The sequence below is a fragment of the Oncorhynchus tshawytscha genome, linkage group LG08, assembly GCF_018296145.1.
Source record: "Oncorhynchus tshawytscha isolate Ot180627B linkage group LG08, Otsh_v2.0, whole genome shotgun sequence".
Taxonomy (NCBI): domain Eukaryota; kingdom Metazoa; phylum Chordata; class Actinopteri; order Salmoniformes; family Salmonidae; genus Oncorhynchus; species Oncorhynchus tshawytscha.
Genome location: NC_056436.1, coordinates 13,899,308 through 13,925,116, shown reverse-complemented (window position 1 = coordinate 13,925,116; position 25,809 = coordinate 13,899,308). Strand labels below are relative to the sequence as shown.

The 25,809-nt window shown below is 45.6% G+C and overlaps 1 protein-coding gene and 1 long non-coding RNA gene across 2 annotated transcripts in view; both read right to left on the bottom strand.

Annotated features, from left to right (window-relative positions):
- Positions 1 to 107: 107 nt before the first annotated feature.
- LOC112256891 (cysteine-rich protein 2) overlaps positions 108 to 25,809 on the bottom strand; it is a 26,619-nt gene continuing 917 nt past the window's right edge. The window contains exons 2-8 of the mRNA XM_024430449.2: positions 8,558 to 8,652; positions 5,776 to 5,833; positions 5,370 to 5,501; positions 3,057 to 3,125; positions 2,765 to 2,859; positions 2,187 to 2,244; positions 108 to 1,860 (exon numbers count right to left, since the gene is read on the bottom strand). Coding sequence (XP_024286217.1) covers positions 1,793 to 1,860; positions 2,187 to 2,244; positions 2,765 to 2,859; positions 3,057 to 3,125; positions 5,370 to 5,501; positions 5,776 to 5,833; positions 8,558 to 8,652 — 575 coding nt within the window. The 3' untranslated portion in view covers positions 108 to 1,792. The remainder of the gene's footprint in view (positions 1,861 to 2,186; positions 2,245 to 2,764; positions 2,860 to 3,056; positions 3,126 to 5,369; positions 5,502 to 5,775; positions 5,834 to 8,557; positions 8,653 to 25,809) is intronic.
- On the bottom strand, positions 3,992 to 5,363 carry LOC121846884. Its single transcript, XR_006083866.1, has 2 exons — positions 4,999 to 5,363; positions 3,992 to 4,846 (listed from the first exon to the last, which is right to left on the bottom strand). It is a non-coding gene; the product is annotated as an uncharacterized LOC121846884 (long non-coding RNA).

Sequence of the window (25,809 nt, the reverse complement as noted above, 5' to 3'; positions counted from 1 at the left end):
TTATGAGGTCAGCCTGGGACAAACCACAGCCATGCACACACACATATGTAAATATGTGTATAGAATGGCTCACACACAGGTCAAACCAGAGGAGATCAGACCAGAAGTATAGATAGAAAGTTTAATTCATGGGTTCAAAAGACAGAAGCAACAGGACTGAAGAAGTGTAGCCATTTCCTTTTTTCTTTACAAACAGCGAGTCCTGAAGTGTTTCAAAGCCTTACTACACAAAACAGACAACTGATCATCATAATCATTAACAGTCATATTATATATAATACTAAGGCACATTCCAACAGAATGCTTTGTCTGTAGTGTCTGCCAGTTATTCTGTGTGCGTCCAAAATCAGACCCTATTCCCTGTAGTTGAATCCTTTTGACCAGGCCACTATATAGGGAACAAGGTGCTATTTCAGACACAAAGGTTCTATAGGCTACTTCCAACTATAATACTTCAGCTCATAGTAATGTCAGTCAGGAATACATCAGGGTTCCTCACTACACTAACATTTTGACCATATGGAAATGTACAGCTTTTGGATGGTCTATATTCTACAAGTTTATGTTTCGTCACTGAACAGCTTATGTTCAGTTTCCTTACTTCCTTCTTTTGTCCCATAAGGGTTGCTGTAGTACAATGCAATTTTACTGGTATATTCTTAACCAATCAATAAATATATCCTGTGTCAATCAAACCAATTTAAAAAGGATTTCATGCCTGAACTCTATACAATACTGTACATACACAATTGACCCTGCCAAACCAGTAACAGGACCCTCAGAATAGCCTGGGTCCAGATGTGTTTGTTCTGTATAGCAAACTCTTACGGTATCCATTGGAAAAACAGGAATCTGGAACCAGGCTACCCTCAAAAACCCACCACCCTAAAACAACACATCTTAACACCATCAAGACTCTTTCTGAAACCTAAACCCCACAGACAGAGTTTTTAATATCATCCATTTGATCAGGAATGTAGTTGGACGGCCAAAACAGTAGAAATCTGGGTCTTTGTAGTAGTGCTCCTGTCCTGATCAGCACCTACTCCATCTCTCCCAGGTGAGATAGATCCCTATCCCTGGCCTGTCAGCATGTTACCGTGACAACGCAGCACCTTCCTTTAAAACACCATGTATCACTACTCTGAGGAAAGCCTAAACTGTGTTATGTTTACAGAGAGGGATTATTTTAAACTTTTCACCCGGTCTCTAAACTCCCCCTCAACGGATCTATGCTGAACTGGCCCGTTAAAAAGGTACTTAAAGAGAAATAAAATGAAAATAAAATATGTTTTATGGCAGTTCTTAAAGTTACATTTTATGTGGGGTTGTAATGCGTATATATCCACACTCGTAAATATACATAAACATGACATAAACTGATCATGAACTCATAAAAGTGAAGAATGGGCTTCTTGGCCCTTATGCTTTAGTGGGGAGAGAGAATGGCATTCACCTACACTAATGTGGTGCTTTTGGTTTCACTACAGACCCACTGAGGGTTAAATTGCTTTCAATAAATATATATATATTGTACGTGTAAATAAAATTTAATTTAGAAGGTCGCTGTGCTAGGAGGCTGAGGTGGGCATAGCCAGGTGGTACAGGTTTCAGGGGTTGAAGGGGAGGAAATAGAGGCTAGTGGCGGGGTCTCAGGTCTCTGGGCTGCTTATAGAACGAGCTATAGAGGCGAGCCTAGTGATAATAACACTGTGTTGGATCGTGGAAGTAGTATTGGAGAAGTCAGATTGGTCTCGGAGGCTGGGGACTGGACGGGGCAGACAGCAGCAGCTCAGGGCTGGGCCTCTGTGCAGACATCCTTCTCGTAGATGTAGCTGCCTACACCACCAGTGTTCACCCCTGGAGAGACAAGAACACGTTTTACATTTGAGTCATTTAGCAGGAGATCTTATCCAGAGCGACTTACAGTAGTGAGTGCAGACATTTTCAGACGTCTAGGGAGGATCACAAGCGGAAAATGTATTGTAGTATAACAAATCATTTATTTTCAGTTGGTGGTTTGAAACAGTCTGAGTAAGTTGCATCACCTTTGTGTCGGAAGAGCAATATGAGTGGGTTCTTTAAAAAGCAATTCTACACTGCATAGACTACTGTTACAGTACAGCTAATACATGGCAGACAACAGCACCACCTGGTGGTTGAATAAAGACTAGCGACGCGCCTACCTTTGGGTCCGAAGAGACAAGCATAGCATGGCTTGTGGCAGTATGGTTGGCCATCATGCTGTAAAGAAATATAAAACAATGTAACCATACCACGTATTCATTGAGAATATCCATATTAGAACACATTTATCGGGCGGCAGGTAGCCTAGTGGTCAGAGCCTTGGACTAGTAACCGAAAGGTTGCAAGATTGAATCACCGAGCTGCCAAGGTAAAAATCTGTAATTCTGCCCCTGAACAAGGCAGTTAACCCACTGTTCCTAGGCCGTCATTGAAAATAACAATTTGTTCTTAACTGACTTGCCTAGTAAAATAAAAATCATATTTAGGTGCATTCAAGAAGACCAGCCTATACAAGGTGTTGTATAGATTCCCTGATATTAATAATGACTAGTTATTTAGGATGCAAGCTTATTTGTAGACCAGTGATTTTGTGCAGTCAGGGCCTTGTTCAGGCCAACTCCTTTGAACACAGTCTTTGAATAGCTGGCCCCTTCCTGTTTAAATACCCCTTTCACCCCATCCTCATCCCTTCTTTCTCCATCACCTCCCATCCTATACATCCCTCTCTCTCTCCTACCTCTGCATGGCTGCCGGCGGCCAGGGTCTTGCTGCACCTCTCACAGCGGAGACAGGGCCGATGCCAGTCCTTCCCCAGGGAAGTCACCTTCTCAGCTGTCACACACACACACACACACACCTTAGAAATGAGATGCATTCATCTCAGGGTTGCCTCAGCAGGTGCCTCAGATATGTTTGAAACGTAATTCAAGGGAATGACACACAGGAGCACACAATACCATGGCAACTGCACAACAGTTAATTCTCACCCTGGTAGTGTGTGATAGGTACTTAATATAATGGCTACTTACCAAAGTAGACCTTCTTGTTACACCTGGGACACAGGTTGGCCTCACCAGAGAAGGTAGTGATGCTGGAAGCTGTACACACATACACACACACAGTAGTATGGCCTACGGCCTGCAACGGTGCAAAACCCCAGTGTGAACAGCTAAATAAACTACCCTGTGATTGTCCCTAGAGTGAGCCTGGTGTTAACCTTTCCACCGGAGTGAGCCTGGTCTTAGCCTTACCCCTGGAGTGAGCCTGGTGTTAGCCTGATGTTAGCCTTACCCCTGGTGTTAACCTGATGTTAGCCTTACCCCTGGTGTTAGCCTGATGTTAGCCTGATGTTAGCCTTTCCCCTGGAGTGAGCCTGATTTTAGCCTTACCCCTGGTGTTAGCCTGATGTTAGCCTTTCCCCTGGAGTGAGCCTGGTGTTAACCTGATGTTAGCCTGATGTTAGCCTTACCCCTGGAGTGAGCCTGGTGTTAACCTGATGTTAGCCTGATGTTAGCCTTACCCCTGGAGTGAGCCTGGTGTTAGCCTGATGTTAGCCTTACCCCTGGAGTGAGCCTGGTGTTAGCCTTACCCCTGGTGTTAGCCTGATGTTAGCCTTACCCCTGGTGTTAGCCTGATGTTAGCCTTACCCCTGGTGTTAGCCTGATGTTAGCCTTACCCCTGGTGTTAGCCTGATGTTAGCCTTACCCCTGGTGTTAGCCTGATGTTAGCCTTACCCCTGGTGTTAGCCTGATGTTAGCCTTACCCCTGGTGTTAGCCTGGTGTTAGCCTGATGTTAGCCTTTCCCCTGGAGTGAGCCTGAGCCTGATGATTTAGCCTTTCCCCCTGGTGTGATTTAGCCTGATGTTAGCCTTTCCCCTGCCTTACCCCTGGTGTTGTTGTTAGCCTGATGTTAGCCTTTCCCCTGGAGTGAGCCTGGTGTTAACCTGATGTTAGCCTGATGTTAGCCTTACCCCTGGAGTGAGCCTGGTGTTAGCCTGGTGTTAGCCTGATGTTAGCCTTACCCCTGGAGTGAGCCTGGTGTTAGCCTGATGTTAGCCTTTCCCCTGGTGTTAGCCTGGTGTTAGCCTGATGTTAGCCTGATGTTAGCCTTTCCCCTGGAGTTAACCTGATGTTAGCCTTTCCCCTGGAGTGAGCCTGATGTTAGCCTGATGTTAGCCTTTCCCCTGGAGTGAGCCTGGTGTTAACCTGTTGTTAGCCTGATGTTAACATTTCCCCTAGTGTTAGCCTGATGTTAGCCTTTCCCCTGGAGTGAGCCTGGTGTTAACCTGGTGTTAACCTGATGTTAGCCTTTCCCCTGGAGTGAGCCTGGTGTTAACCTGTTGTTAGCCTGATGTTAACATTTCCCTGGTGTTAGCCTGATGTTAGCCTTTCCCCTGGAGTGAGCCTGGTGTTAACCTGATGTTAGCCTTTCCCCTGGAGTGAGCCTGGTATTAACCTGATGTTAGCCTTTCCCCTGGAGTGAGCCTGATGTTAACCTTTCCCCTGTTGTTAGCCTGATGTTAACCCTTCCCCTGGAGTGAGCCTGGTGTTAACCTGTTGTTAGCTTGATGTTAACCTTTCCCCTGGTGTTAGCCTGATGTTAGCCTTTCCCCTGGAGTGAGCCTGGTGTTAACCTGATGTTAGCCTTTCCCCTGGAGTGAGCCTGATGTTAACCTTTCCCCTGTTGTTAGCCTGATGTTAACCCCCTGGAGTGACCCTGGTGTTAACCTGTTGTTAGCCTTTCCCCTGGAGTGAGCCTGGTGTTAACCTGTTGTTAGCCTGATGTTAGCCTTTCCCCTGGAGTGAGCCTGGTGTTAGCCTGTTGTTAGCCTGGTGTTAGCCTGTTGTTAGCCCTTCCCCTGGTGTTAGCCTGTTGTTAGCCTGGTGTTAGCCTGTTGTTAGCCCTTCCCCTGGTGTTAGCCTGTTGTTAGCCCTTCCCTGGTGTTAGCCTGTTGTTAGCCTGGTGTTAACCTGTTGTTAGCCTGGTGTTAGCCCTTCCCCTGGAGTGAGCCTGGTGTTAGCCTGGTGTTAGCCTGGTGTTAGCCTGGTGTTAGCCCTTCCCCTGGAGTGAGCCTGGTGTTAGCCTGATGTTAGCCCTTCACCTGGAGTTAGCCTGGTGTTAGCCTGGTGTTAGCCTGGTGTTAGCCTGGTGTTAGCCTGGTGTTAGCCTGGTGTTAGCCTGGTGTTAGCCCTTCCCCTGGAGTGAGCCTGGTGTTAACCTGTAGGGTTTGAGTCAGCAGGAAGACAACACACACAGTCTGCTAATCCTTTCTAACAAAGGCAGCTACTTCCAATATTTCACATGTCATCAGTTACACACGTGGACACATGTAAACATGTACCTTTGACAGGAGCCCTGGGTGCCAATGCTGCCTTCTCCTCAGGTTTGGGGGGGGCGTCCACGTCAGTAGGGGTCGGGCTATTGTTGAGGGGGGCTTCATACACATAGGACCCTGCTCCACCGATGTTTACACCTACAGAGATCATAGGTCAGGTTCAGCCCAGAGCTAATATATATATATATATATATATATATATATATATCATAAGATACATATTATTTCATAGAACATATTTCCAAACATTTAGCAATCATAACATATGGCTGTGGTTCAGCCCATCTGCTTACTACACAACAGTGTGTTTCTAAACAGTACAATCAAACTGGAGGTTATTAGGAAGTCAGTTTGAAGATCGTCAGATAGTTTTAACCACTGGGCTTTGGACAGACATATGAGTGTACTGCACCTTTTGGTCCGAAGAGGGCAGCATAGCAGGGTTTGTGGCAGAAGGGCTTCCCATCATGCTGTGTAAAGGGAATAAAGAAGAGGAGAATGACAGACAGGGAGTAAATAACAAGTCTAAAACACAAGACTAACAACCATATCTTGGCAATTTCCTTTTTCTAGCCAGACTCATGCATTGTGTGTGTGTGTGTGTGTGTGAGAGAGAGGGGCTGAGACAGAGATAAAAAGCACCACAGCATCCTGAGAAAGAGTCTGAGAAAGAGTCTGATAAATCAACAGTACTGGTATCCTGGTTACAACGACAACGTTTGGACATACGGTGTAGATGCAACACACAGACATGGGAGAATGGAAAGTGGGGATCAAACCAAACGCATCACATTCGGGTCCTGTTCAGGAGAATGGTTTTGGTTGGAGGATTACGGATTGGTGGTCATGTAATTGTTGTCAGTGGTCAAATCAAACAGTCATGTAACAGGCAGCCAGACAGCAGAGGGATCAGGGCCTGGGACAGATACCAGACCATCGTCCAGAAGAGAAGAGGAGACAGTGGTGATGTAACAACAGAGTGGCCTAGGTCAGCCAGTCAGCCAGCCAGTCAGTAGGAGGATCATCAGGGTCTAGACCAGAGAGCAGACATCCAGTCAGTCAGTAGGAGGATCAGGGTCTAGACTAGAGAGGAGACATGCAGTCAGCCAGTAGGAGGATCAGGGTCTAGACCAGAGAGCAGACATCCAGTCAGCCAGTAGGGATCAGGGTCTAGACCAGACATCCAGTCAGTCAGTAGGATCATCAGGGTCTAGACCAGAGAGGAGACATCCAGTCAGCCAGTCAGTCAGTAGGATCATCAGGGTCTAGACCAGAGAGGAGACATCCAGTCAGCCAGTAGGAGGATCATCAGGGTCTAGACCAGAGAACAGACATCCAGTCAGCCAGTGAGTCAGTAGGATGATCAGGGTCTAGACCAGAGAGGAGACATCCAGTCAGCCAGTAGGAGGATCAGGGTCTAGACCAGAGAGCAGACATCCAGTCAGCCAGTCAGTCAGTAGGAGGATCAGGGTCTAGACCAGAGAGCAGACATCCAGTCAGCCAGTCAGTCAGTAGGAGGATCAGGGTCTAGACCAGAGAGCAGACATCCAGTCCGGTCCAAATTCATCTTTCCTCCACTTCTCACCTCACCACGTTCGCAAAATGGATTGGAGGAGGTTCGAGGGGAGAGAGGGACCTTGGATACTCTCCTCCAATACAGTTGAGGAGGAGGCGAGGAGAGAGTATGTAAGAGGGATCTCCTCACAGGAGATATGTGATTTACTGGGCCTGGAAGTGGTATCTCTTCACAGCATATATCACACTGGCTACAGCCCTTGTCGTCTTATAGCGTTATAGTACACCAATAACCCCCTATCTATGAACCCGCCCTTCTGTTTCCATGACGATAGGGTACACACTGTGTGTGTGGAATCTGCTGTCTGTTCATCGAGAGGAGAGGACGGACTAGAGGACATGTAATCGCTCTGTGTGTGTGTGTGTGTGTGTAGAATCTGCTGAGGACAGACTAGAGGACATGTAATATATACAGAGATTAAACAACCCAGGCCAGGTCTGGCAGCACCCACTACTAGCCTGGTCACAGGCCAGGTCAACATCTAGTATATAGTGATGACTGTCTGAGGTCTGGTCTGGGGGGAAATTGAGTTTGTGTCGTAAAAAAAGATGCAGAGTTCCCATCCTTCATTTCTTCCTGTTCTGTTCTGATCCAGGGACAGTGCTGTTTCACACAGGAGGAGATGTCCACTATTCCTGTTCTGTTCTGATCCAGGGACAGTGCTGTTTCACACAGGAGGCTATGTCCACTATTCCTGTTCTGTTCTGATCCAGGGACAGTGCTGTTTCACACAGGAGGAGATGTTCACTATTCCTGTTCTGTTCTGATCCAGGGACAGTGTTGTGTCACACAGGAGGAGATGTTCACTATTCCTGTACTGATCCAGGGACAGTGCAGTTTCACAGTGACGTACAGTAACAGCATGTGTGAAGGAGATATGAGAGAGGACTGGAGGGGATATACAGTAGATTGACTATAACACACAGATATGGTGGAGATAGAAACAAGAATGGCTGTCTAACGGAGTAACCCTTTTACAATATGTTATACTGGTAATTCTATGGGCTGGCTGGCTTGCTAGGTCCTAAAGTGACTAGACAAACAGCTAACCTTCAGCAAGGACATCGGCCGCAAATCTAGTGTACAGCTGTAGGCTAAACTGTAGGCCTATAGTATAGTGATGGTCATGTTTCAGTGATATTCTGAGAGCTGCTGATCCATCTGGGTGTGTGTGAGTGAGAGAGTGAGAGAGTGAGAGAGAGAGGGAGTGTGTGTGAGAGAGTGAGCGTGTGTCAAATAGTCAATACAAAATTGAGGCCTGCATTGGGGGGCTCCCGAGTGGCGCAGCGGTCTAAGACACTGCATCTCAGTGCTTGAGGCGTCACTACAAACACCCTGGTTCGAATCTAGGCTGTATCACAACCGGCCATGATTGAGAGCCCCATAGGGCGGCACACGATTGGCCCAGCATCATCCGGGTTTGGCCGGTGTACGCAGTCATTGTAAATAAGAATTTGTTCTTAACTGACTTGCCTAGTTAAATAAAACATGGGTTTTACCATAAGCTATACCAGGTGGATCTACAGATGTTGCATCTTAACTTTGTAATTTCCACTTAGAAATTGCACACTTGATTTTCCATTACGAAATATGTATCAACCCCTACAAAAATGTTCACCTCAGCATGTCCTCCTGCGTTCAGGGTTTTGTTACAGCGGCCACACTTCAGACAGAACTTATGCCAGTCCTTCCCCAGTGATGACACCTTCTCAGCTAGAGAGAGAAAGAAAGGACAAACAGAGAGATAGGGAAAGGGCGGGGGAACAAGATTATTAGAGAAAACATTTGAATAAAGCAGCATTTCCTCCTTTGAATAAACAACTTCACTTCCTTTTCTCGTTCTTCTTAAGGTCTTTATATACCTCTGTATAACCCATTATAACTGTAGTCTTCTTAAGGTCTTTATATACCTCTGTATAACCCATTATAACTGTAGTCTTCTTAGTCTTTATATACCTCTGTATAACCCATTATAACTGTAGTCTTCTTAAGGTCTTTATATACCTCTGTATAACCCATTATAACTGTAGTCTTCTTAAGGTCTTTATATACCTCTGTATAACCCATTATAACTGTAGTCTTCTTAAGGTCTTTATATACCTCTGTATAACCCATTATAACTGTAGTCTTCTTAAGGTCTTTATATACCTCTGTATAACCCATTATAACTGTAGTCTTCTTAAGGTCTTTATATACCTCTGTATAACCCATTATAACTGTAGTCTTCTTAAGGTCTTTATATACCTCTGTATAACCCATTATAACTGTAGTCTTCTTAAGGTCTTTATATACCTCTGTATAACCCATTATAACTGTAGTCTTCTTAAGGTCTTTATATACCTCTGTATAACCCATAATAACCCATCCCCTATCTCCACTGGGATTCTCTGCCTCTAACCCTATTATAGGGGCTGAGTCACTGGCTTACTGGTGCTCTTCCATGCCGTCCCTAGGAGGGGTGCGTCACTTGAGTGGGTTGAGTTTCTGACGTGCTCTTCCTGTCTGGGTTGGCGCCCCCCCTTGGGTTGTGCCGTGGCGGAGATCTTTGTGGGCTATACTCGGGCTTGTCTCAGGACGGTAAGTTGGTGGTTGAAGATATCCCTATAGTGGTGTGGGGGCTGTGCTTTGGCAAAATGGGTGGGGTCATATCCTGCCTGTTTGGCCCTGTCCGGGGTGGGTATCATCGGATGGGGCCACAGTGTCTCCTGACCCCTCCTGTCTCAGCCTCCAGTATTTATGCTGCAGTAGTTTATGTGTCGGGGGGGTTAGGGTCAGTCTGTTATATCTTTAGTATTTCTCCTGTCTTATCCGGTGTCCTGTGTGAATTTAAGTATGCTCTCTCTAATTCTCTCTCTCTCTGAGGACATTAGCCCGAGGACCATGCCTCAGGACTACCTGGCATGATGACTCCTTGCTGTCCCCAGTCCACCTGGTCGTGCTGCTACTCCAGTTTCAACTGTTCTGCCTGCGGCTATGGAACCCTGACCTGTTCACCGGATGTGCTACCTGTCCCAGACCTGCTGTTTTCAACTCTCTAGAGACAGCAGGAGCGGTAGAGATACTCTGATTTATCGGCTATGAAAAGCCAACTGACATTTACTCCTGAGGTGCTGACTTGCTGCACCCTCGACAACTACTATGATTATTGTTATTTGACCATGCTGGTCATTTATGAACATTTGAACATCTTGGCCATGTTCTGTTATAATCTCCACCCGGCACAGCCAGAAGAGGACTGGCCACCCCTCATAGCCTGGTTCCTCTCTAGGTTTCTTCCTAGGTTTTGGTCTTTCTAGGGAGTTTTTCCTAGCCACCGTGCTTCTACACCTGCATTGCTTGCTGTTTGGGGTTTTAGGCTGGGTTTCTGTACATCACTTTGAGATATCAGCTGATGTAAGAAGGCCTATATAAATACATTTGATTTGATCTGTAGTCTTCTTAAGGTCTTTATACACCTCTGTATAACCCATTATAACTGTCACTCCTCTACAGTAGATGACACTAGAGGGAGAATGGAGCTCCTCAGTGCTTTACACTGTAGTTAGTATAATGATTTTCTGTGTTCCACTGATTCCTATTTGGTAGTCTATTAGGCAAATAGAGAAGTGGGTATTATGATCCTGAGCGTGCTTGAAGTGAACCAAATGCGAAGTTGCTGTAAGGTCATCAGGAAGGGTATGGCTGGACAGCAGGGTCTCAACAGCAGCTAACCCAAATCCCTTTATATCCCTCTTCTCCTCCCTCTCCCCACATCCCTCTTCTCCTCCCTCTCCCCACATCCCCCTTCTCCTCCCTCTCCCCACACCCTTTCCAATTTTACAACCCTCCCCCTCTCTCCCTCCTCTTCGCCCCTCCTTCCTCCCCCCTCCTCCTCCATCCCTCCTTCCTTCCTTCCTTCCTCCACCCCCCCTCCTACATCCCTCCTTCCTTCTTCCATCCCCCCCATACAATGGTCCAGAGGTCTGCATGACCAGCTAAGCTCCCTACAGGAAACACCTTCTCTTACAATGGCAGGGCACGATCAGTCGGAAGTTAGGCCAGACCCCGCTTCCTACACCTCCCTCCTCCCCTTTCTCTCTCTCTCTCTCTCTCTCTGTCTCTCCTCTCTTCCCGCATGGAGACAGAGGATTATTTTAGAAGGCTTGTTAGGATTGTCAGCAACTCCCCATTGGGAAGTTTATGTTCTCTTTCCAATCAGTGTCATCACTTCTCACTGTCAACTGCACAAAAGAATAATCTAAGAGTGGTGGAGGATAACGGCTAGAGTTGTTGGACCTCCCACAAACAGAACAGCACAGTAGAACACAGCTCCAGTGTAATCTAACCAAATCACAGATTAGCCTAGATCAATGATTTCTTATCAAATGGGAGTGATTACAGACAATGTAGGCCTATGAGTAAGATGGGACACATGGCTATGTCAGCCAACATTGTCTGAGGGACAGGTTAGCTAGATGATAAACAGGCCAGCTAACAGATGTATGAGTGAGACAGGATGGAAGCCTATACCAGTCAGCCAGCCAGTCCTCTGTCATTGTCTGAGGGACAGGTTAGCTAGATGATAAACAGGCCAGCTAACAGATGTATGAGTGAGACAGGATGGAAGCCTATACCAGTCAGCCAGCCAGTCCTCTGTCATTGTCTGAGGGACAGGTTAGCTAGATGATAAACAGGCCAGCTAACAGATGTATGAGTGAGACAGGATGGAAGCCTATACCAGTCAGCCAGCCAGTCCTCTGTCATTGTCTGAGGGATAGGTGATCAAGAGACCAGTTAAAACAGCTCTTCAGTTTAAAGGGTTGCTGTTATTGTTAGAGGAGAGAGGTTGTGAAAGGGCTGTCTGGGATATGAGTGTGTGGGTTAGTAGAAGAGAAGGATACCCAGCTGTCTATCCCCTGGCTGTCCTCCAAACAACCATTTCTCCTATACGATGCTGCGTGCGCACACACACACACACACACACACACACACACACACACACACACACGAAATGGGCATTTGGACATTATTTCACTATTCAAATAATATCATACCACTTTGAGATAACCGGATAATATAACATTTAAATAAACATCTCTTCAATCTCTTGACCAATCAGAATGATGCAAATGCACATGGCAGCGGACAGGCTGCTTTTCTCTAGTCTTTCTCTAAATGCAACAGGCTTCTTTTCTCTGTAGACTTTCTCTAAATGCAACAGGCTGCTTTTCTCTGAAGACTTTCTCTAAATGCAACAGGCTGCTTTTCTCTGTAGACTTTCTCTAAACCTAAAAGGCTTCTTTTCTCTGAAGACTTTCTCTAAATGCAACAGGCTGCTTTTCTCTGTAGACTTTCTCTAAACCTAAAAGGCTTCTTTTCTCTGAAGACTTTCTCTAAATGCAACAGGCTGCTTTTCTCTGTAGTCTTTCTCTAAATGCAACAGGCTTCTTTTCTCTGAAGACTTTCTCTAAAACTAACAGGCTTCTTTTCTCTGTAGTCTTTCTCTAAAAGCAACAGTGATTTTTGCCATGATAGAACTGATTGTGTTACAAAAAGTTGATCTGTGTCAAGTCTTGTGGAAACTCTGTTAGGTGTCCCCCAGTCATTGCTAGTTAAAGTAGGGCAAATAGCATACCGATGTCAGGGCAGCCTGGATGGATATATGTGCAGCAAGAGCTCAACGCATGGTTCTGAAAACTACATTCAGAAGTTTGTTTTATTAAATTAAGTATTTCAAATGCATCATAGTATATCCTTGAAGCAAACAATGTCACAAGGATCATCTCATTTAATTTATAACAAAGCTTTTTCCATTGTCAAAATAGGACGATTTATATATTTTTAAAAATATGAACACAACTCAAGAAACCGAATACTAACGTCCGTTAGGGACACGGTTATCCTAACACACACACACACACACACACACACACACGTAAAAGGTTTTACAAGGCTCCATGTTGACCCGCTAATGAAAGGTCACCACCATCACCCCTGCCTCATTATGGTAATGAGTGAACAATAGTGTAAACAAACACACCGGAGCTCAGAGGGAAATCCTCAGGATATGCTGGTTAACCAGGTAAACACTGCTGAGGATGTGGAAAGTCCTACAGGACAGCTGTGAGTTTGATGACAGCATAACTGAAAATATTGTGCTTAGCTCTAACGGGATAGTGTTCCAAACAACTTGATTACAACTGCTTAATTATCAACCCTAACGAGCCAGAAGCACCCAAACACCACAATTCACACAGCCACGGGACGCACACATCACACAGTCACGCAAACACACAGTCTCACACACGCATGTGCAAACGCACAGACACACAACCCAGGCCAAGTGGACGAGCTGAGCTTACCTTGGATCTCTGCGTCTGTTAAACAAGGTTTAACAAGTCATCACAGGCAAATAATGACTAGACTACTCCGCCTAGAACAACAATGACACAGCTGAACTACATGCAACACTACAGCAGCAGGAACAGGGAGGAATGTCAATGGGATAGTGATACCTTCTTATCAAATTACTTGAAAACTGGATTACAATTTAACTAAAATCCAAATCAGCAGGATGACACCGTATGACCTCCGCCCACTCATATCTGATACATGTGTGTGTGTGTGTTTCATTCTAGGTGTCATGCATGTAGTTCTACAATAGCCACAAAGATCGTTAACAGCTCAAGCATTTCCACAGTTGGCTAGATGTGAGAACAGTATTCTACTAACTATAGCCCTCCATCATATGAAGTGATCAAGGCGGTTAAACCCCAACGCCTGCTTCCCGGGCGCCGATGACGTGGATGTCCATTAAGGCAGCCTCCCGCACCTCTCTGATTCAGAGGGGTTGTTGGGGTAGTGCAACTGACCAGTGATTCCGTTTCCACTTCCTCCTTTCATTAGAGTTCACCCATCACTCCATCTCTTAGGCTACATTCTTTCCCACCAGCATCTGGAGAAGGTCTATTTTAAAACACTACAAGCCCTGGATGAAGAACATTCCTCTTGTGACAAATATTGAATTAATAGCTTACAACAAGGGACTCTATCCATTTAAATTAAGGCTATTTGATTTATTTGGCAACAAAACACCAGTCTCAGAGTATGAGAAGTGGGGCACTGCACCAGATCTAGCTGGTAGCTAACACCAGTCTCAGAGTATGAGAAGTGGGGCACTGCACCAGATCTAGCTGGTAGCTAACACCAGTCTCAGAGTATGAGAAGTGGGGCACTGCACCAGTTCTAGCTGGTAGCTAACACCAGTCTCAGAGTATGAGAAGTGTTGAACAGAACAAATGAGATGGAATTGACCCCAATGCTGAATACAGAATATAAGTGGTATGTTTTTCGTTGAATGAACAGTATGATGTTATTTACATGTGTACAAGTGTACTATAGGCTAAATATTTCCAAAGTACAGTTGGTTGGACTCCTACATCAGCCATCATTAATGTGGACCTGTCTGTTCTTCAGCCCCCCTCTCCCTTTATGTCCCAACCCCCCCTTCCCTCTCTCCCTACTTCTCTCCTCAATCCTCTCCAGCTGAGTCCAAGCAGGCGTTTGCACTAGTCCAGCCCTCCTCGGATGACTGCACTAGTCCAGCCCTCCTCGGATGACTGCACTAGTCCAGCCCTCCTCGGATGACTGCACTAGTCCAGCCCTCCTCGGATGACTGCACTAGTCCAGCCCTCCTCGGATGACTGCACTAGTCCAGCCCTCCTCGGATGACTGCACTAGTCCAGCCCTCCTCGGATGACTGCACTAGTCCAGCCCTCCTCGGATGACTGCACTAGTCCAGCCCTCCTCGGATGACTGCACTAGTCCAGCCCTCCTCGGATGACTGCACTAGTCCAGCCCTCCTCGGATGACTGCACTAGTCCAGCCCTCCTCGGATGACTGCACTAGTCCAGCCCTCCTCGGATGACTGCACTAGTCCAGCCCTCCTCGGATGACTGCACTAGTCCAGCCCTCCTCTGATGACTGCACTAGTCCAGCCCTCCTCTGATGACTGCACTAGTCCAGCCCTCCTCTGATGACTGCACTAGTCCAGCCCTCCTCTGATGACTGCACTAGTCCAGCCCTCCTCTGATGACTGCACTAGTCCAGCCCTCCTCTGATGACTGCACTAGTCCAGCCCTCCTCTGATGACTGCACTAGTCCAGCCCTCCTCTGATGACTGCACTAGTCCAGCCCTCCTCTGATGACTGCACTAGTCCAGCCCTCCTCTGATGACTGCACTAGTCCAGCCCTCCTCTGATGACTGCACTAGTCCAGCCCTCCTCTGATGACTGCACTAGTCCAGCCCTCCTCTGATGACTGCACTAGTCCAGCCCTCCTCTGATGACTGCACTAGTCCAGCCCTCCTCTGATGACTGCACTAGTCCAGCCCTCCTCTGATGACTGCACTAGTCCAGCCCTCCTCTGATGACTGCACTAGTCCAGCCCTCCTCTGATGACTGCACTAGTCCAGCCCTCCTCTGATGACTGCACTAGTCCAGCCCTCCTCTGATGACTGCACTAGTCCAGCCCTCCTCGGATGACTGCACTAGTCCAGCCCTCCTCGGATGACTGCACTAGTCCAGCCCTCCTCTGATGACTGCACTAGTCCAGCCCTCCTCTGATGACTGCACTAGTCCAGCCCTCCTCTGATGACTGCACTAGTCCAGCCCTCCTCTGATGACTGCACTAGTCCAGCCCTCCTCTGATGACTGCACTAGTCCAGCCCTCCTCTGATGACTGCACTAGTCCAGCCCTCCTCTGATGACTGCACTAGTCCAGCCCTCCTCTGATGACTGCACTAGTCCAGCCCTCCTCTGATGACTGCACTAGTCCAGCCCTCCTCTGATGACTGCACTAGTCCAGCCCTCCTCTGATGACTGCACTAGTCCAGCCCTCCTCTGATGACTGCACTAGTCCAGCCCTCCTCTGATGACTGCACTAATCCAGCCCTCCTCTGATTTTTTATTTATTTATTTATTTTACCTTTATTTAACCAGGTTGGCAAGTTGAGAACAAGTTCTCATTTACAATTGCGACCTGGCCAAGATAAAGCAAAGCAGTTCGACAGATACAACGACACAGTGTTACACATGGAGTAAAACAAACATACAGTCAATAATACAGTATAAACAAGTCTATATACAATGTGAGCAAATGAGGTGAGAAGGGAGGTAAAGGCAAAAAAGGCCATGGTGGCAAAGTAAATACATTGTAGCAAGTAAAACACTGGAATGGTAGTTTTGCAATGGAAGAATGTGCAAAGTAGAAATAAAAATAATGGGGTGCAAAGGAGCAAAATAAATAAATAAATTAAATACAGTTGGGAAAGAGGTAGTTGTTTGGGCTAAATTATAGGTGGGCTATGTACAGGTGCAGTAATCTGTGAGCTGCTCTGACAGTTGGTGCTTAAAGCTAGTGAGGGAGATAAGTGTTTCCAGTTTCAGAGATTTTTGTAGTTCGTTCCAGTCATTGGCAGCAGAGAACTGGAAGGAGAGGCGGCCAAAGAAAGAATTGGTTTTGGGGGTGACTAGAGAGATATACCTGCTGGAGCGTGTGCTACAGGTGGGAGATGCTATGGTGACCAGCGAGCTGAGATAAGGGGGACTTTACCTAGCAGGGTCTTGTAGATGACATGGAGCCAGTGGGTTTGGCGACGAGTATGAAGCGAGGGCCAGCCAACGAGAGCGTACAGGTCGCAATGGTGGGTAGTATATGGGGCTTTGGTGACAAAACGGATTGCACTGTGATAGACTGCATCCAATTTGTTGAGTAGGGTATTGGAGGCTATTTTGTAAATGACATCGCCAAAGTCGAGGATTGGTAGGATGGTCAGTTTTACAAGGGTATGTTTGGCAGCATGAGTGAAGGATGCTTTGTTGCGAAATAGGAAGCCAATTCTAGATTTAACTTAGGATTGGAGATGTTTGATATGGGTCTGGAAGGAGAGTTTACAGTCTAACCAGACACCTAAGTATTTGTAGTTGTCCACGCCCTCCTCGGATGACTGCACTAGTCCAGCCCTCCTCGGATGACTGGATAACGGAATGTCCCAGTACCCACCATGCACCTGACTCCTGAGGACTGGGAGGCCTATAGTGTTGGTGACCAGGTGCAGGGGGCGAAAAGAGTATCCTCTCCAGCAGCAGACAGGAAGGAACAACATTCAGCACGTGGTCTCCTCTGCATCCTCTCCCCAATCTGCCCTTTTAAATACAATGGTGGTAAAAATACACACACCTTCGAGGCCAAATGACCTTTGCTGTGTTTAAGACAATGGCTATTCAACATTTACACAGTCCCATGGCAAAGGTTGGCATTGTAGCCTAAATCTACTGACATTCTTTACCTGACCCTGGCTTTGAATGTGGTTTGATTTAATGAGGTACCAGTTACATCCAATTGAACACTAGGATCAAACTCACTCTCAAACTGTGAAGGCTACATACATTACATTTCAACTGATTTCCAGCATCCAGCTCACTACAATCCACATTTTTTTATTATCTAATATCCAATTTGTAGCTGCAGCGATGGGACAAGACTGCAACTCCCGTACGGACTCGGGAGAGGCGAAGGTCGAGAACCTTGTGTCCTCCAAAACACGACCCCGCCAAGCTGCACTGCTTCTTGACACACTGCTCACTTAACCTGGAAGCCAGCGGCACCAATGTGTCGGAGGAAACACCGTACAACTGGCCTTGCCACAGGAGTCGCTACAGCGCGATGGGACAAGGACAACCCGGCCTGACAAACCCTCCCCTAACCTGGACGATGCTGGGCCAATTGTACGTGGCTTCATCGGTCTGCCGGTCGCGGCCGGCTGTGACACAGCCTGTGATCGAACCAAGATCTGTAGTGATGCAGTGCCTTAGACCACTGCGTCACTCGGGAGGCCCTCTAAAATCTGAACTTCTAATTAGCCCCAAGACCATAGGCATTATGGTAATAGTGTAGCTTAAAGCTTTATCTTTATACCTTCTGATGGGCTGGGTGGACAGGTCGTATATACACCCATCTAATCCTCTCAGATCTACAGAAGTGGCTCAAGAGTAGGGGGTTGGTTTGTGATTCAGCATTAGACGTGTCCCTCTGTAGGATGTGTGTTCAGGTCAGGACAAGCACCTCTTCCCTCCGGCTGGCTGATGCAACACAAGTGCAAAATAAACTAGTCTATGTTCCAAATGGCAACCTATATTCCCTATGTAGTGCACTACTTTTGACCAGGGCCCATAGGGACACAGCCTAACTTCCCCTAGCTTTGGAGGTCGCCTGTCGCCTCAATCAAGGCCAGGTTCTCTCCCTCTTTCCCTCTCTCCCCTTCCTTCCCCCTCTCTCTCTCTCTCTCTCTCTCCTGCTTTCATTCTGTCCATGACATTTGGGACCTTGTGACTTGGGCTTGCTGACGTAAAAGTTCTCTGCAGGCTGCATCCTGGAGCGCATTGAAGCAGTGAAATAACTGTCTTCCTGTTTGTTTGTCTGTACTGGTCAAAAACAGAGGAGAGAGGAGCCTCAAGCAAAGCACACATTTTTATATAGACACTCTGCCTTGCTTAGTTCACCTTTGCTCTTTCTCCCCCCTCAATCCTAACTCATGTGCACTAAACACTAACCAGTACACTTTGTGTTCTGAACTGGAGAGTCTACATATGGGCCAACATGGCTCTTTTCCAGACAACTACTGTGCTGGCATGTTACAATGGAATCAGGACTGTGTGACTGCTAATGGCACCCTATTCTTAAAGTGCACTACCTGTGACCAGGGATCTGGTGAAAAGTTGTGCACTATTTAGGGAACAAAGGGTGCTATTTGGGACACATCCATAGACCACGCGGCAGATGAAACTTTGTAGACAAAACCTATAATACTCTATGTGGGATTACTTTACACCTGTGGTCTGGTTGTCGTTTAGTGGTGAAACCAAATGCTATTTGAAATTCACGTAATCTTTAGAGTCACAGAGAGAGCAGTCAGTGCATTAAATAAAGGGGCTTTAGTTCACCCTGTTCAGCTGAATATTGAAGGCTCAGGAAGACATCCTTTACAAAATGTCTACTAAGAAAAGGCCATTTCCCAGTAACCGTTTGGGTGGAGTAAATTATTAATGATTTTCTGCAGCTAGATGAAAACCAAATTACACCTTAATGTCAAATCTATTTAAAGATCATATCTCTTATGTAAGAAACCATTTCGAGTCAACCACCTGCAGGTCAGAGCGATGAGGGCAGTTCATCTCTCAGAGCAGAGTTTACACAGGATCAGTGTTCAGGCTTCTATTCTGTGTTTTCTGCTATGCGGGTATGTTCATTCCATAATGAAATTAGCAGGAAAAGACTTGTCAAAAACGCACATGCAAACGGTTTAACGTGACAGCAACAAATATCCATCAGAGATTTAGAAAGAGGGGAGACCTAAAGATGCAACAACTAGCATGGGTTACTAATAGGAATATGACTGTGCCTTTGGCTACTGGACAATGAAAGAAAGTTGATTTGAAAACCAATAGAACATGAGAGAAATAGGCTACATGGTTTCAATAGTATATGGAAGTCTTTAGAAAATAATTGCCTCTACAGTTCTATGGTCACATCTTACTTTGAATGAAGGTAAGTCGTCTCATAAAACCTTCAGGTTTGAATCAATTAAGTATCAAGTAGGTTTTCAAAATGCATACTGCCTCCAGCTCATTGCAAAGTGTTGTGTGATGCGCTGAAGCCTACTGTTGCCTATTGGCACTTGGCGAATGGGAAGCGTGCTTATTATGCAATTTACCATTTGAGGAATAAGATTTGTAGCTCTTTTTAATCGTGGCCATTAACTTTTTTTATATTAATGTACATTTAACACGTGATTGCATTTAGATTTGTTATGCAATGATTGGTCTTATAAAAGCATGTTTCACTCCAGCAGCAACGAATGAGCTGTTTGAGAAGCTGTAGCAGCAGCAGCTCTTGCACTGTCCGACAGACAATCCGCTCATAAGCTCTGTATCATAAGCTCTGTATTATGCTGTGCAGGTGTGATAATCATAAAGACTAATGAAAATACACACGAGCCAATTTAATTCCACTAAATTATGCAAATTAACCTATAGAACTATAAGCATGACCGGTCAAATGTATTTACATCGACTGGTGTTTCAATCAATGAATAGGAAATGCCTGCTCCCACTCCTTCTCTCTGGCGCTCCAAGGGCGCCAGGAGGCCCTTCATTACGCACACCTGTCACCATCATTACGCGCATCTGCACTCATTGGACTCACCTGGACTCCTTCACGTTTGTTGATTGCCCCTCTATATCTGTCTGTTCCTCGGTTAGATCCCCGTGTCAGCATTATTGTTGTTTTGTTTTCCCCTGTCCAGACGCTGGTCGTATTCTGTTCCAGTCCGTGTTTCATTAAAATGGTCACTCCCTGTACTTGATTTACGTCTCCAGCGTCTGTCCTTACAACTATAACGCACTGTCAGTTTTCAATAGTTTACTCAGTTTTCTACTTGAGTCATCTTTATCCTGCTGAATGCCACGAACTACACCCGGCCCACTGTCACTCAAGGAGAGCAGTTCCTCGACCATGTAGTCACAAGCATTTTGGTGACAGAATGCTTGTGGAAAGCAGCATATAATTACACTTTTAGTTTGTGTAGCTTACGGTCTGCAAACTACTGTCTGCTAGTTTGTCTTTTCTTAGCAAGTTATTGCTAAAATGAACTGTGTTAGCCGCTAATGCTAATCACTAGTTAGTTGGCTAGCTAGCTTTCTAAATGTACAAGAATCAGAGAGCAAACGTAGCTTGCTAAAACAGTTCACCAATTAACTAGGCCTAGATTTTGAGCCCATATCACGCAGACCTGTGTGGCAGTGTGGAAATGATAATAAAAGTGGGGGAAAAAAAATGCTTATTACCAGCGAGCTTCAATGCCAAACAACTCTCCTTCCATGGCCTCCAACTGCTCTTAAATACAAGTAAAACTAAATGCATGCTCTTCAACCGATCGCTGCCTGCACCTGCCCGCCTGTCAAACATCGCTACTCTGGACGGCTCTGACTTAGAATATGTGGACAACTACAAATACCTAGGTATCTGGTTAGACTGTAAACTCTCCTTCAAGACTCACATCAAACATCTCCAATCCAAAGTTAAATCTAGAATTGGCTTCCTATTTCGCAACAAAGCATGCTGCCAAACATACCCTTGTAAAACTGATCATCCTACCAATTCTCGACTTCGGCGATGTCATTCACAAAATAGCCTCCAATACCCTACTCAATAAATTGGATGCAGTCTATCACAGTGCCATCCGTTTTGTCACCAAAGCCCCATATACTACCCACAACTGCGACCTGTACGCTCCCGTTGGCTGGCCCTCGCTTCATACTCATCGTCAAACCCACTGGCTCCAGGTCATCTAAAAGACCCGGCTAGGTAAAGTCCCCCCTTATCTCAGCACGCTGGTCACCATAGCAGCACCCATCTGTAGCACACGCTCCAGCAGGTATATCTCTCTGGTCACCCCCAAAACCAATTCTTCCTTTGGCCGCCTCTCCTTCCAGTTCTCTGCTGTCAAAACTCTGAAACTGGAAAACACTTCTCCCTCACTAGCTTTAAGCACCAGCTGTCAGAGCAGCTCACAGATTACTGCACCTGTACATAGCCCATCTATAATTTAGCCCAAACAACTACCTCTTTCCCTACTTTAGTATTTATTTATTTTGCTCCTTTGCACCCCATTATTTCTCTCTACTTTGCACATTCTTCCACTGCAAAGCTACCATTCCAGTGTTTTACTTGCTATATTGCATTTACTTCACCACCATGGCCTTTTTTTGCCTTTACCTCCCTTATCTCACCTCACATTGTATATAGACTTATTTTTCTACTGTATGTTTGTTTAACTCCATGTGTAACTCTGTGTTGTTGTATGTGTCGAACTGCTTTGCTTTATCTTGGCCACAATTGTAAATGAGAACTTGTTCTCAACTTGCCTACCTGGTTAAATAAAGGTGAAATAAAATAAATGTGAAAAAAATGAAAACCCCACTGTGTGTGTGTGTGTACACGTGGGATAAAGGAGTGTATAGTGTACTGAGTGGAAAATAGGGTGTTCTTCTCTTCTGCCCTGACACAGCCTGTCTAAGAGGAGGACTAAAGTATTCTCGAACCCAGAAAGAACACAAGTATAGCTACTATACAGACAAAGACAGACAGAAAGAGCCGTGTGTCTCGCTTTAAATAAACACAAAGACATGCCCCCCCCACCCCCACTTAAAATCAGGAGAGGAATTCAAGGCCTGGGGATAGAAAGACAAAGTAGGATAAAAAGAGGGAGAGAGAGAGAGAGAAGATTCAACATAGAAGAGTATCATAGCGGCACAACATCATTCTCTTCCTAGTTACCATGTTGTGCACAGGAGATGCTGCCTCCCATTATATTGGTCCCCTTAGGCCTTTTCGGGTTCAACTTTGGTTTACTGAGCCATACCACCACACACACACATACCCCTCTGGGTATCTGTCCTGGTCATATGTCAATCAATAGTCCATGTGCATTTAATTTCCAATACAGTTTCACATCTGTGAAGCTGCAGCAGTTGAAACTTGGAACACTAGAACTTTCATCTAATGAATGTGCAGCCATGCACTCTGGGAGTTAGAGTTCATGTCAACAACCGAAGGGGACATTCTGCATTCTTTCTCTGCCAACACTTAGGCTAAGGTTTTATTTTTGGATTTCATGAAATTTGCCTAAATCCATGATAATCTTGAATATAGATTAAACATCCCACCTACTTGATATTATTGATGATTTAATCTGGTCCAGATTCTCTACATGGAATAGAAAGCTATGAATAAGTAAAGACAGGCTACATAGAGATTTAACACAGAAAATAAAACAAATAAGATGATTGCAATGGCTTGAAATGCCTCTAATACAGTCTAATTTAAGGCAAATGTTGAGGAGACTAAATATCACCATCTGCTAAAAGCAGCCCAATAACGAAGAAATGGAAAATAATAAAACATTACCTTTAGAAGACAACGTTTCCATTCCAGACAGTGGCACCATAAAGGGTTTCAAGTGACAGACTCCATAAAGAGAGGTAGGAATAAAACACCCACTGTTCCAATATTGGGCATTGCCAGCTGCTGGAGGACTAGGTTGGGTGCAGACAGGGAGGTTCCTTCTCTACAGATGGCAAAGGCAAACCATACTGGCAAACATAGCTCAAGCAATTTCTACATCCAATCCTAAAATTATTTTAAGATGCATTATCTTTTGCTTTGGCATAGCCATTCTCCACAGTAGGGGGCACGGTGCATAGCGGGCTTGAGCTATAAGGCACATGTCAACCACCATGCTGCTTGAATCCATGTAGCACATCCAGTAGCAACACTTTCTCCCAGCTGAAGGGAGTTTTAAAGAGAGTTGTGTAGGTGATATTGTAGTAAGGCAGCAAGCCCAGCTCCTTCATTTGAGAGTAGCATTCTAGAACTCCTGAGTGACATCACCCTGATGTTCCAAGTTCCAACTAAGCAGAGGGCAGCATAGCCAAGAACAGTACCAGACCTCGCCCAGACCAGACCTCATCACTTCCTGCACCAAAACTGTTATTATACTTAGTTACTCACTCACTCTTCAATAATCACTTATAATGCAGACAAACCCACACAGGTCTCTTTACTGACTGTTCTCTCAGGGCTAGCCCTATAATCAACTAGGATATTCCCGGTAAAACTGTTACTATAGTTGTACTGTAGAAATATATCAATGCAGTAAGCAACAATTTCAAAGATTTTACTGAGTTACAGTTCATAGAAAGAAATGAAACAATTGAAATAAATTCATTTGGCCCTAATCTATGGATTTCACATGACTGGGCAGGGGCGCAGCCATGGGTGGGCCTGGGAGAGCATAGACCCACCCACTTGGGAGCCAAGGCCATCCACTGGGGAGCCGGGCCCATCCAATCAGAATTAATTTATTACAGAAATAAATACTCCTCAGCTCCCCCTCCCTCCACAGACGATCACACAGGTGAAGAAGCTGGATGTGGCGGTGATGTGGTTACAAACAAAAATCTAAAAACCAGGAAAAATACAACAGAGAAAACATCAGATTTTATAGGCCCCACCTTAGAATAGCTTATTAACCAATATTTTACCAGGTATATTGGCAGAAAACATTGGGTACTACTTTCTCTTGTACACCAAGGACTCGTGGAAGAGTTGTAAAAAAGAATAATTGTAGCTCGCACTATTGTTTCATTTTTTTAATAAGTAGCACTCATGCTAGAAAAGACAGTTGGAGACTCTTGCTCTATAGCCATCATGTGCATTATCTGGCCTTGCTGGTCATCTATGAACGTTTGAACGTCCCGAAACCCAGTACAGCCAGAAGAGGACTGGCCAATCCTCAGAGCCTGGTTCCTCTCTAGGTTTCTTCCTAGGTTCCTGTCTTTCTAGAGTTTTTCCTAGCCACTGTGCTTCTACATCTGCATTGCTTTGCTCTTTGGTGTTTCAGGCTGGGTTTCTGTATAACTCTTTGACAACTGCTGATGTAAAAAGAGATTTATAAAATACATTTGATTGATTGATTTTGATCTAGACTAGTCACTGACTTGTCAGTTATAGCTACAGTATCAACCCCATACAGCTACAGTATCCCCAGCATCAACCTCATACAGCTACATTATCCCCAGCATCAACCCCAAACAGCATCGACCCCATACAGCTACATTACCCCCAGCATCAACCCCATACAGCATCGACCCCATACAGCTACAGTATCCCCAGCATCAACCCCATACAGCATCGACCCCATACAGCATCAACCCCATACAGCTACATTATATCCAGCATCGACTCCAAACAGCATCGACCCCATACAGCTACAGTATCCCCAGCATCGACTCCATACAGCATCAACCCCATACAGCTACAGTATCCCCAGCATCGACCCCATACAGCTACAGTATCCCCAGCATCAACCCCATACAGCATCGACCCCATACAGCATCAACATGATGCCCCATACAGCACTACAGATAAACATGGTGCCCCAGGGAGCACTCCACCCAACTGTGATGTGAAAACTTCACCCCACACGCAGTCTCAGTAAAACATGACTTGTTTCCCTCCCTCTGTGCACGCCACGCGTGTCTGTGTTACCGCCCTGTGTGTTACATAAAAATTAATTAATTAGGGGCAATGACAAGACTCACCAAAGAACGGCTAACCGAGTAAAAGAGGCAGCGTTATACAGTATGTCATATAATGGTATTTGGTGCTCATCTGAAATCTTATTTGCCTGCTGTATGCAAACAATTGCCTGACTTGAGGGACTCTGGCATCGGCCCACAGGATGAGCAGCAGCTGTGATGTGCACAGCCTATTTTGCTGTTACAATATGACAGACGCTTCCACTCCCTAAATTGATTTGGACCTCATGGAAGCTTCATGCACTGTTAGGTGGTGATGTGGTTAGTTCGTGACAGGATGAGAACTACCCAGGAATAATGGTTTGTTCCATGCTGACAGCAAAACAACACACATGGATACACACGGACACACACACACAGATACAGTACACCTAGCAATCGGGTGACTGATTTTATCATGACATCAACTTATATATGATGCATGTGTGTGTTAATAAATCAAGTCTCTACACTGCCCAAGCAGATGTTTGGTATCTTTGTTTGTGATCTGGGCATATGGTTGAGATGGAACAGCAGGTTTGGAACTGACCCAGTTTGACTAGAACATAAGGCCACACTGCCTCCCTTCATATTGAACATTTGGCATGATCACATACTTGGCACTGACCGAGTAAGCAAGGACTGACTGTGCAGCAACCTCCAAAGCCAAATGCCAAGCACAACACATTTACTA